Raw genomic sequence first — 12997 nt, 5'->3', positions numbered from 1 at the left:
CCCAGTGCCTGCCTGACAGTGTAATTCCTGCTTAGTGGACACCTTTCCCCCAGACATGTCTATAAACTTCACAAAGGTTAGCACTGTGCTTGTCTTCCTCCCCACCATCTTTTTTCTCATATGAACCACGAATCAAGACTAACAAAAGACTTGTGAAGTGATAAGCATGGTCCTTGTCATTTCTGTGTTAGCTGGGCCACAGTGTATGAGTGTGTTACAACAGAATGTATTTGACTTCCTAAATATTTCAATAGGATCTAAGGAAGGAGGCCCATGGTACTCGCCCCAGCACTAAGAAACGAAGATTCTTCAACTATGGCTCCAGGACAAGTTCAGAGATCAGCTGGGAGATGACCTTCAGAAGTTGTCAGTGTGAATGGGATCAATCAATAAGGCCATGCTCAACTGAACTTTTTGTGGAGAAAGTCCTAATAAACTGTGTGAAGTTCTCTTTGTACCAATAAGGCCATCCTCTGTGATAGGAGTGTCTCAGTCATTAGTTTCATTACTTTCTAATTCTGAAACATACTTCCAGACAAAATAGTTAAGGCGTGAGTATGTTAATTATATGGGAAAATTAACTTTTATGTGTAATTCTTGAAGTAGAAATTTTATAATATTTTAATGTAATTTTCACTAGAGTTAAATCTTGAAAAACTGAACAAAAATATTAAACAGAAAGAATATGTTTGACAGAATCATCCATATAATGTTGGAAATATTTGAGAAATATCTGTCAATAATATTATCCTATTACACAGGAACAAATATGTCATGCTTTTATCCCTAAAGTGAAGAGATGGCCTCTTCTTATCATATTCTTGTCCATTTCTTCCCCAGTTTTCTTGCATTTATACAACAAGTATTTTGTGAGCTGTGTCAAACATTGTGCTGCATCAAACATTGTCCTGGGCTGACAAAAACAAACATTCCCTGCCCTCATGAGACACACAGTCTAGTAAGGAAAGCAGCCAATAATTGGACACATATATAATATAATTTCAAGGAAAAAATGTATATGTTATTAATATTACAGTATTATTGCAAATCACTTTCAATACAATTGAGAAAAAATAAGGGTCCTGCCATCCATTGAGTATCCCAGTGCCAGGCCAGATCCTTCATGTCCATCAACTTACCGGATTCTCTCAACAGCCTATAAGGTGGTCTTTATGACTGCTAGCATTTAACAGATGAAGAAGTCATGGATCATGAGGGTTAAATGAAAGTCAAGTGTCCTGACCTGGACTGCAGAGCTGGAAAATAGTTTTGAACACTGGTTCAACAAAAATGTCCTTCTTGATTGCACTAAACCACAGTGCCAGCAAGCCACATACTTAGATCTGAAACTTCAAAGGTTTGCTAATTGTTACTTTTTTTTTTTTTTTTTTTTTTTTTTTTTTGAGACGGAGTCTTGCTCTGTCACCCAGGCTGGAGTGCAGTGGCCGGATCTCAGCTCACTGCAAGCTCCGCCTCCCGGGTTCACGCCATTCTCCTGCCTCAGCCTCCCGAGTAGCTGGGACTACAGGTGCCCGCCACCGTTACTTTAAAGCCATTTCCCAATCCCAGGGAAATCAAGTGTGTGTGTGTGTGTGTGTGTGTGTGTGTGTGTGTGAGAGAGAGAGAGAGAGTACAAGAGTGAAAGAATAGGCTGGGAGAAGTAGGGGATGTGGACAGTGAGGCTGTAGGTGTCCAAGAGAGAATGCCACTGTGTCAGCAGAGTTCTGCATCCCCAAGCCCAGGCGATGACCCAACTACCCAGCAAACCACTCTGTTTTTCACAAACCCACACAGACCCTAAGAGCTGCGGTCTGAGAGAAGACAAGGCCCCGGTCATACCTCTTCGCTGCTGTAAGACTCGGACGTGGAGGAGGACCAGCTGCAGCGAGCATGCACGCCCTGCACCTGCTGGGCAGATACCTTCACGGTGCTTCTGCAAACAGCTGTGGGCTGGAAAAGACAAAGTGGTGAGTTCTCTCTTCAGCTGTTTGTGGAAAGGGGTAGCCTCCATCAAGTAAATCAGGAAATAATGTCAGGTTTGGCGAAATGACAAAGGAAGAAAATCTTCACAGAGGCATTTTATTTTTTCAAAATGAAAATTCCTCAAGACCGAAGCAGAAACAAATGAAATATTTAAATATCTCTTTGCTGTTTGACCCATTACAAGTCTCTAGAAAAAGCAAACATGTCCCCATGAGTGCTGAGTGGGCTGCCCTGAGTCAATTTTCATTCAGACAAAAAGAAATGATGAAGAACCCCACAGGACTTCACCCTTTTCTTCTTAGACCTCAGATTTCATTAGAAATAGAAGCTTCTGACACTTTGGTATGAGTCCTTTGTAAAACAGAGTCACAGCGAGTAGTTTCACAACAAATAACAAATCAAACAATCCTCTTTTAAGTAACAAAACCCACGAGCTCTAACCTCGGAATGCAAACACTTTGGAAAGCAAATTTTGGACTGCTGGAGTTGCCCTGTTCAGATGGGATTACTGCCCGTGGACGTTGACTAAGTGTCTGTGGAGACCAAAGCTATTCCAGCTTGGATGCCAATCTGCCATGTTACTTCTGATTAACCCTTTTCTGGGAATCCCTCTAAGATTTCCACTTTCATGTACATACTGTAAATCCTGGCCTTAGGTCAAATTCCCTACAGTATGTAAGCCCTGGATCTGGGAGGTAATGGCACAGGATCCACTGTCTCACCTCCACCTAAGATACGGGTTCTGTTTGTAAGTCCCTATGAAGTGTTTTGTTTTGGTTTTTTCTGGTAAGCTGGATGTGGGAGCCTCTTTCTTCAGCCTCTCAGCTCCCTTGGCCTTTGGGGTTAGGTTTGCATGGACCTGCTCACCATGGAGCAGTGCTGTACATGTTCTGGTCATGAGAGACACAAAAACGAACATGCCGTGCTCCTGATCTCACTAAGCCTGAAATAGTAGGGAAGACAGGTGTCATTCAACAGTCAACGGCAAAAGGACGTGACATGTGCCAGGAACAGTCAGTGTTTCATAATCCTTTGTAAGAGAATTTTAAGTGTGTCTGGGATTTGTCTCTGGTGTTGTATTCACTTTACCTGATACAAATACATCCTCATGTTAAAAAGCAGGAAACTGAGGCACCAGGGATTAAGTAATTTGTCAGGATCACTCAGGATCTCAGACTCCACAGCTCAATGCTCAGCCACAGAGTAACACATCCCCCACCAGGGGACACCGTGTCCACACTGTTAGCGGTGGGACCAGATGCTAGCCAGGCAGCGACCAAGTTCTTTGTGTGACTCCAGGTCATGGAAGAAGTGAGGCTCTTCCTTTTGTTCATTTCTGGGAGGGGTCTTCTCCCACTTACCACATAGTAGTCCCTCTGGAAGGCACATGTAGCAGGATCTTCTCCAGAATCCCTCCTGCATGTAGTCTCCCGGATGCTGAACTCTAAATTCATGACCAAGCTGTTCTCATCCAGGACCTCAACCTTCACAAAAATAAAGTATCAGAGTGTGATCAATGCATGTCTGAAGTTTACGATGCTATAAACCATTCTTTCTGCCCCATGAGAAAAAAATTACGGAATCGTCCACCATGAAAGCAATACATTATCTTAGCAATCACCTAATTCCATGCCTTTCTTCTCCAGACCAGAGAGGAAAAGTGACTTACCAAAGTCGTACAATAGTTTAGTGACAAAAATGGAACCAGAACGTAGGTGTGCTAACTCCAAGGCCAGTATGGCTTCTAACACTTTACAGTGACAATTGATACTCACTATTTGTGGATTCCGTATTGGCGAACTCATCTACTCACTAAAATTTATTTGTAACCCCAAAATCAATACTAGTAGCACTTACTTTGGCAATCATCTATGGACAAATGCCGAATGACAAAAATCTTGAGTCACCCAACGTGCATGTTACCAACAGAAGCCGAACAAGGAGACATTCTGCCTTCTTGTTTCAACTCTCATATTGAAAACAGGTGTGCTTTTTATGGTCTCTTTAGTGGCTTTTTTTGTTGTTGTTGCATTTTTGTGCTTTTTGTTGGTAGCTTTAGTGTTTAAGATGGCCCCCAAGCCTGGTGTGGAAGACCCCACTAGTGTTCCCAAGCACAAGGCTGTGATGCACCTGACACGGAAAATATGTGAGTGAGGTAAGCTTTGTTCAGGGAGGAGTCACAGTGCTATTGGTCATGAGTTCAATGTTAATGAATCAACAATATATGTTAATTTAAGTATCCTCAAGCAGGAATTCACACAAACAAGGTTAGTATTGATGGGTTGATGAAAATGTTGTGACCCGAGGCTCACAGGAACCGCACCTTCTATTTCCCCTAGGAGCAACGATTCTGTGTTTGCTAATTCGGTGTTCATGGTGATTTTATACAATGTAACTACTACAAGTAAGAGGAATCAACTGTACATATTTCTAAGTGTCATTTTCCTAAAAGACTGCTCCATAATTTTAAAAATAATTCCTGAAATAAATAATTAAGCAACAAGTGCATCTCTGCAGTACAGACTATTCTGCAGCCCTAGCTTCCTGCTTGAGCAGTTCTGATCTGTGAATGAGTGTAAATGATTTTATTCTCCTTTCCACAAAGGAAAATCATCTAAACTCTGACAAATCTGGGGAGTTCTGATGTCACAAAGTCCTGTGACTTCTTGAGTACTCACTGTGTGTTCAGTACCAGAGGCAGAGCAGGGAAGATGCCACGTGGCTTAAATTCCAGAGGAAGTGCCACACAGTGGACACATCAAAGAAAACTATACAAGATCCTCCCAGATAGTTATGGGGCTATCAAGAAAAACAACAACATGGCAATGGGGGTGAGGGAAGGAAGCAGCTGTTTTAGAGAAAATGCCAGAAAAATCCTCCCAAGGAAGGCAAATTTAAACTGAGCCTTGAAGGATGGGAAGGAGCTCATCCCGTGAATAGAAAGCAGAGCCAATGCCCTGGGGCAGGGACAAGTCCGGCTCTTGTGGCTGGAGCAACCTGACCAAGGCATGAACCATACACTACAACTTTGGAGAGATGGAGCGTGTCAGACAAGGTATGGTCTTGGAGCTCACGGGAAGGTGTTTAGATTTCATTGTCACTGCAGCGAGATGCTATCACAGGGTTTTAAGAGCTGCATCTGAATCACTGTGCCTGCTGCAAGGTAAACAGTTTGGGACAGGAACAAGGGGGCAGCAGGAAGTCACTGGGGAGCCCACCATGGTCCAGTACCTGACAACACCCCCAGGATCCAAGTCACTTCTTCCCTCTTAGTTTCTGAACCTACCTTGCAGCAAATTGAAGTCAGCAACACATTGAACATACTACCCAGGAAGGAGAGAGATGGAGGCAGCGCTCTTTCTGTGAGAGCGAGAACTGCTTACAATTAGGGAATAATAGGCACATGCAGAACATTTTGTTTTGGATAAAAAGTGGCAAAACTCCAAGCTTAAGATGGGGATCTTTATGTCTCCTAACATAGGACACATAATGAGTGCTGATAAAAGCAGAATTTTCTGAAAACAAGTAGAAATAAAAACTCAACCTCACTGTGAATTACTGCCTCATATATTTATAATTTTAATATTTTGAATGTTAAATCTGAGTCTCATTAAAAAATTAAAAAATAAAAACCTCTCCCATCAACTGAAGTCCATTGTTTGGGGCCCTCCACTGCGGAGCACGCTTCAGCAATTCACCGGAAAGCAATTCGATGGAAGCAAACTGGCAACACGAAAGCTGAAAAAATGAAAATGCGGGTTTTTGGGGGGTACAGATCGTTTTATTGAGCTGTGAGATAATTTTGCAACCTCTTTTGCATCTTGAAGGGGTCTTTCAAGAATAAGGAGAAACACCTAACATTTTTGCTGCTTCCTTTGAACTCACTTTCTGCCAGTAAATTTCTATTCTGTGTAATTCAAAAAATGTGGGACAGCCTAAATGCTCAACAATAAGAAATCAACTGGAGAAAATTAAAAACCCAGCATTACTACTGAAATAAACTATGGTAATTTACAATCAGTATTACAATACGGTCTTTTCTTTAAAAATGCATTTTATACCTTCATATGAATTTAAAAACCTCAAAAGGATATCCTCTCATGGGTTTATAGTGAGTATTTCTCACAGAAATGGATAATGAATGTTATTTTTCATTTTCCCTTTCTTGTATTTTCTGACTTTTTGTAATAATTACATTTTGGTTTTTATTTTTAAAAGAAATACAAATATATAAAAATAAAAGACCCACAGCAATTCTGTTTGACAATTGTAACGGTTAATTTTATAGTGTCAACTTGACTGAACCATGGTGCCCAGATATTTGGTCAATATTATTCTGAATGTTTCTGTGAAGCTATTCTTTGAATGGGATTAATATTTACGTCAGTGGACTTTGAGTAAAGCAGATGACCCTCCATTATGTGGGTGGGCCTTATCCAATCAGTTGAAGGCCTTAATAGAATAAAGTCAGAAATCTTCCCATCAGAAAGGAGCTCTGCCAGCAGACTGCCTTTGGATTCAAACTATAAGTTGTCCCTGAATCTCCAGCCTGCTGCCTCGTGAGATTTTGTTTTTTCCTTTTGGACTTGCCAGCCTTTGAAATTGTATGAGGCAATTCCTTATAATAAATCTCTCTCTCTCTCTCTCTCTCTCTCTCTCTTTCTCTCTCTCTCTCTCTCTCTCTCTCTCTCTCTGTCTCTCTCTCCCCCACCCCCCGCCATATATTCATATGCATGCATTTATATATGTATACATGTCATATTGGTTCTGTTTCTCTGGAGAACCCTCACTAATAGGGCATCACTGGTCACTTAGGTTTTTCAAATGAATCCTTTATTAATGCACAAAAAGTAAAGATCAGAAATGACTAGCTGAGAATAATTTAGAAAGTCAAAAACCAAAAAATGCAAAGAGGTTGAAATGTAAAATGGACACACAAAAAAGGGCATGGAGACCTCAAGGATCCCAAACCTCCATGGCTTTGCCTCCAAACGTACCACAAATCTATCTGCTCCCCCCATCCTCCCTCCCCTGACTTGAGACCCCACACCAGCATCTCACCATGCTCAGTTTCTCCCCCACCCCCTACTCCACAGGCAGCTAGAGAGATTGTAATGAACTGTTTGTCCCCTGCCCCAATCTGTATATTGAAACTCTAATCCCTGATGTGGTATTTGGAGGTTGGGCCTTTGGGAGGTTATTAGGTCTTCAAGATAGAGCTCTAGTAAGTGGGATTAGCATCCTTATAAGAAGAGGCTGGAGAGTTAGCTAGCTCTCTTTCTGCCATGTGAGGATACAACAGGAAATCAGCAGTCTGCAGCCCAGAAGAGGGCCCTCACCAGAATCGGACCATGCTGGCACGCTTATCCCGGATCTCAGCCTCCTGAACTCTGAGAAATAAGTTGGTGCTGTTTATGCATCACCTAGTCCATGGTTTGTTGTGTGTTCATGGTACTTTGTTACTGTGGCCCAAGCTAAGCAGAGATGGTTTGCAAATGCAGATGTCCCCAGGGGTTACCCATTGCCCTTAAAACAGACCCCAATCTCCTCATAATCATGACCTAGGCATGTCCCACTCATGCCCACCTCTCTGACCTCTCTCCACTCCCACCTTTTCTCTTCCAGGCTCACTTGGCTCTAGCCAGCCTCCCTCTCAAGGCCTTTTGTCCTTCAGGGCCCTCCCACTGACTCTGCCAGCTCACCCCAATATTTCCTCAAAAGGTCTTTCCATGGTGGGAACTTCCTGTCACTGGAGTGAGTCTTAGCTCAAATATGCAGCCTCAGAGGACACTTTTGCCCCATCTGACTGCTGCCCCAGACCGGGCCTGTCATGTTAACCTGCTTACCCTACTCTACGGTACTCTCCACTATTGGAAATGAATTTGGTTTATTTAACTGTGTCCTCTTCCTCTTCCCCTTTCTTCCCCTTCCTCTCCCTCCCCATCTCCCTTCCCTCTCTTTCCCCGGTAGAAACTGCTCCCTATGAAACCACAGCCTGACTTGTCCTCTTTGCTTCCCCCTGCCCAGCACAGGGCCAGTGCCCACCTTTCCTTTCTCTGCTTGTGTCCACTGAGGGAACAGTCCAAGTGAGCCTATTGTCAAGGTTGGAGCAAGAAAACCATCAATGCTAAAGTCATGTGGTTTTATCTTTTCTCATCGTTTTTCAGATTTGGAGTCCAGGAGGTGAGTAACTTGAAATCAATTACAAGAATATTTGATCCAGGTTTGTTGTTAATACCCAGTTGTTCTTCACTCAGACCACACATTAGAATGAGCAGGAGAACATTGAAGAATACGAGCCCTGCCCTCAGAGACTGGGGTTTAAGGAGTCAACCATCCGTCCTGGACATCAGAAATATTTAAATATTTAAACATCATCCCACGCGATGATGATGTGTAGTCTGAGTAGAGAATCAGTGGGCTTGGTAAGCAAACCTGGGGGCAAAGCAGAAGGGCCCAACCCTTCTCCCTACAACCATTGAACTGTACCCCCAAATATTCATGACTAAACCACTTACTTGCTTTGAACATATTCTTAGAAGTGAAACTATGCAATTGAAAGTTTTAAATATTTACTAGTTTTAACGTTTAACATGCTAGTAAATACGTTTAACACATATTTCCAACTTGCTTTTCAAATACAATTTTACAAAATTACAAACTCTTAAGCAGTAGTTGTGATTTTTTTTCACCCTGTTATTCTTTTACCTTGTTATTCTTCTTTTTCACATTGCGATTTTAATTCTGCACCTTTCTTCTATTAGAGAGGTTGAATACTTTTCCAAATCTTTCTTAGTCTTTTGTATTTCCTCTTTTGTGAATTGTTTGTAACCCTAGTGCTAGTGATCTATTCACTCAACTCTTTCCTGAGGGCTTTGCCTCTTAGTGTATCTCTCGTGTCTACTAGGGTAGAGAGAATTGGTATATTTGGAGCCATCTATAGGGTGTTTATAAAAGACGTGGTTAATACACACAACATAAATGAAAATATGAAACACTCCCAATAGGAAAAATATCACCAGGAAAGATGAAAGGAAGAGAATCTCCCTTCCAGTGGGGGAAGAAATAGAGTTCTCAACAAGAGGGCATGGTGACTGTAGCTTGATCAATGAATTTGAATAATCAGAAAAGGGTAGGGAGAGGCAAGAATAGGCAGACCTCCAGGTAAAGGAGCAGTGTACTTGAGGTGGAGAGGCAACATTTTTCACGTGCTCATCAAGAGTCACACACATCACATATAAGTGTGTCTATTTTTAGGTGCATGTGTGTCTGGGCTCAAGTCTGGGTGACCACACCAAGATGGTGCATGAGCCAGAACACGCTCTGGTGGTTGTACCTCACAATAGCTCATCCCCACAGGCCAGATTTCCATGGTGTCAGTAATTGGTTCTCTTGCGATCTGTCTTCATGCTCTTATTCATCTAATACACTGCTAACTTTCTTCTGTAGTGAGCAATAGCTAAATCAAAAGTAAATTTAAACTGTTCATCTGCAAGGTTGGCAACAAGATCCCGATTCCACATCACCACAAGTGGATTTCATTAAGTGCCCATGGAAACTGGCATTTGAAAGACAATATAAGCAAGGAAGAGGGTTCTGTATTCTGATCCAGGAGCAGCTCAACCTTTGGTGTGGCAGCTGACCAGTGCCTTCACACAACATCTCTGGATATTGCAAGTGACCCCCACTCTGGCCATGATTCTGGAATGGCACCTAAAAAAAACACAGCCCATAGTCTTCATGAACTATAACCAAACTAAAAAAGAAAACTGGGTCCATTTGATTCATTTCCTTGAAATTTGGAAAAGAGAAACTGGGAGCCAGGCTCTGAAGAAGATCAAGCTGAATATGTTGTATTTGGAGACTAAAACTAGGAAACCATGAGCCATGTGCTCTACAGAGTAGCAGAGGGAACAAGCTAAGCGTCAGTCCAGGAGGGATGGGGGAAGTCAGCAGGCAGACAGAGAGAAATCAACACCCAACTGGTCTCTGCTGCCTGGACCTTCGGCCGTGTCTTCATTCTCATTCCCATGCTGCCTGGCTGCACAGAGCCTTCATTCCTAAGACGTGCAACTTTATAGAACCTCTCTACCTCCCACCTTAACCTAAATTTGCTTGAAAATACATTCATTCCTACCTCCAAATGAGCCCCATGAAGATGATAATAAGGCCGTGAAATTACCTGGGGAACAGGAAGACAGGAGATGACTTGCTGCTCATGTTTCTCATTTCCTTTGAAGGATATTTTTACATTTCTTTCCTTGCATATCACAGACTTAGTCACTGGAAGCCCAAGTGATTACTCTCTCTCTAGCTCCCAAGGCTAAGAGGAAACAGACTATTACCAAATTGACAAGGAAAGGTGGATTTCTTTGGCTCAAAAGCCAGATTATTTCCAGTAAGTATTAGGAGCAGAGCTGCTGAATTTGAAAGGAGGCTCATTTCCAATAAATGAGAAGTTCTTAATAAAACACCTCAGAAAGAACCACGAGGACTTCAAGTACAAAAGCAAGATGCAGGAAACCAGAAGACAAGGTTAGAGAGGAGAATACAGCAGAAGAATCAGTCATCAAAAGTGGCTTGGAGAGCCTCATGACAAAAATTGTAATTAAATCCTTTCTCTGTCAAAGAAAAGAGACAGTATGAAAGACATGACTAGCTACTATCATTTTTAAACTGGAGAAAATTTCTTAAAAGTATATCCAATGAACTGACAAAAGGCAGACAGCATTGGAAGGAGGAGTAGAGAGGACTTCACTGTGCACTTACTCTTTTTAATGAGCTTCTGAATGCCCGAAACAGATACGAACTCAGTGACTGGGAATTCACTTTTGCCACAGAGGCACTGAGGGCGTCCCTCAAGGAGGATGGATCGTAGTCGTACACTGGGAAACCTGGACATGCAAGCACATGGGGCACAGTGAGACAAGACACAGGCACCAGCGTGGCTCTGCATCATCCAGAGCAGGTGGCCAGGTTGGTGAATACCTTACCTGAGCAAGACCAGTAGTTCGTTCCAAGAGCAAACATAATCAATATCTTCATCATCATCATCATCTTCTCCATTCTGGAAATAATGATTGTAATCGAAAGACAGAGAGAGTGTCTCTCTACGTGTTTGGAGATGACAGTTCTTTCTAAGAGGAGCTGTCTTTATCAAACACTGGCTGCTGATTTTGACTGCAGCAATCTGTAACTTAAACAGAAACAATTGATCCTGGGGTCAATATTTTCTGCTGACTTTTCCTATGGAAATGTTCCAGTTTGAGGACACTTTTGAAGTTTGCAACTCACCAGGGAACTTTAGCCCAAGGCAAAAGGCAGCAAGAGGCTCAGGATTCCACGTGTGCTGTTTATTTTGCTCTATTTTAATTTCATTCTTTTGGGGGAGGGGATATAATCTTACATTCAACAAAATGGTTAATCTTAAATTGTTGTGTATTGAGATCCCCTCATGGTTCTAAAGATCTTGCAGTTGACTGCTTATGAAAATAGTGTGTGTATAAGATCTTCTTGGAAATTATAACTTTGGAGACGATCATTTTATATATGGTTCCTAAATATTCAGAGCAAGTACAAGTGCGGTAAAAAACTGGGACACACCATCCTATTAACCAACCTTCTGTGCTACTGGACTCTTTTCCACATCACCTGGATAATCAGGTATTTACATATTGATGATTTCCATGCACTGTAAGATCCCGAGGTACTTTTTGAATGATTAAAAAGGAGAGCTACTTTATTGGAAGTACAGTTTGTGTTGCATATAGGTCATTATGTTCTTATTTGTGGATTTCATGCATAAGAAGCTGTGTTTTGGCTCAGAAAGACCTGGACTGAGATATTGGCTCTACCGTGTACCAGGTGTATACCCTTGGGCATGGCACTCAACACCTCTGAACCTCAATTTTCTCATCTATAAAATGGTCGTAAATGGTTAGATGTCAGGTGTGTTATTAGTCAGGGTTCTCCAGAAAGGAGAACCAAAATATACAGGGAGAGAGAAAGAGAGATATTTTTATATATATACTTTGAGTTCTGGGGTACATGTACAGAACCTTCAGGTTTGTTAGAGAGGTATACATGTGCCAGATGTATACATAGGTATATATCTGCACCCATTAACCCAACATCTACATTAGGTATTTCTCCTAATGCTATCCCTCCCCCAAAACCCCACCCCCCAACAGGCCCCAGTGGGTGATGTTCCCCTCCCTGTGTCCATTTGTGCTCATTGTTCAACTCCCACTTACGAGTGAGAACATACGGTGTTTGGTTTTCTTTTCTTGTGTTAGTTTGCTGAGAATGATGGTTTCCAGCTTCATCCATGTCCCTACAAAGGATATGAACTCTTCCTTTTTTATGGCTGCGTAGTATTCCATGGTGTGTATATGTGCCACATTTTCTTTATCCAGTCTATCATTGATGGGCATTTGGGTTGGTTTCAAGTCTTTGCTATTGTGAACAGTGCTGCAATAAACATACGTGTGCATGTGTCTTTATAGTAAAATGATTTATAATCCTCTGGGTATATACCCAGTAATGGGATGGCTGGGTCAAATGGTATTTGTAGTTCTAGATCCTTGAGGAATCGCCACACTGTCTTCCACAATGGTTGAACTAATTTACACTCCCATCAACAGTGTAAAAGCGTTTCTATTTCTCCACATCCTCTCCAGCGTCTGTTGTTTCCTGACTTTTTAAGGATCGCCATTCTAACTGGCATGAGATGGTATCTCAATGTGGTTTTGATTTGCATTTGTCTAATGACCAGTCATGATAAGCATTTTTTCGTATGTGTGTTGGCTGCATAGATGTCTTCTTTTGAGAAGTGTCTGTTCATATCCTTTGATGGGGTTGGTTTTTTCTTGTGGCTAGCCATATGCAGAAAGCTGAAACTAGATCCCTTCCTTATACCTTATACAAAAATTAAGTCAAGATGGTTTAAAGACTTAAACGTAAAACCTAAAACCATAAAAACCCTAGAAGAAAACCTAGGCAATACCATTCAGTA

The 12997-nt window shown here is 41.9% G+C and overlaps 1 protein-coding gene across 6 annotated transcripts in view; it reads right to left on the bottom strand.

The window, feature by feature from the left end:
• LOC105473876 (secreted phosphoprotein 2) overlaps positions 1-11163 on the bottom strand; it is a 36755-nt gene extending 25592 nt beyond the window's left edge. For 5 of the 6 annotated variants that reach the window (XR_011610151.1, XM_071073614.1, XM_011728018.3 and 2 more), the window contains exons 1-5: positions 10977-11163; positions 10753-10877; positions 5617-5721; positions 3345-3467; positions 1840-1950 (exon numbers count right to left, since the gene is read on the bottom strand). Coding sequence is in view for 5 of the 6 variants with exons in the window: in XM_071073614.1 (XP_070929715.1) it covers positions 1840-1950; positions 3345-3467; positions 5617-5721; positions 10753-10877; positions 10977-11049 (537 nt within the window). In the remaining variant the exon portion in view is untranslated. The remainder of the gene's footprint in view (positions 1-1839; positions 1951-3344; positions 3468-5616; positions 5722-10752; positions 10878-10976) is intronic. The other variant, XM_011728021.3, reaches the window with a different exon arrangement.
• Between the last annotated feature and the right edge of the window lie 1834 nt (positions 11164-12997).

The sequence above is a fragment of the Macaca nemestrina genome, chromosome 11 (genome assembly GCF_043159975.1).
Source record: "Macaca nemestrina isolate mMacNem1 chromosome 11, mMacNem.hap1, whole genome shotgun sequence".
Classification (NCBI taxonomy): Eukaryota; Metazoa; Chordata; class Mammalia; order Primates; family Cercopithecidae; genus Macaca; species Macaca nemestrina.
The sequence above is the reverse complement of the archived record's forward strand: the minus strand, read 5'-3'. Positions and strand labels throughout refer to the sequence as shown.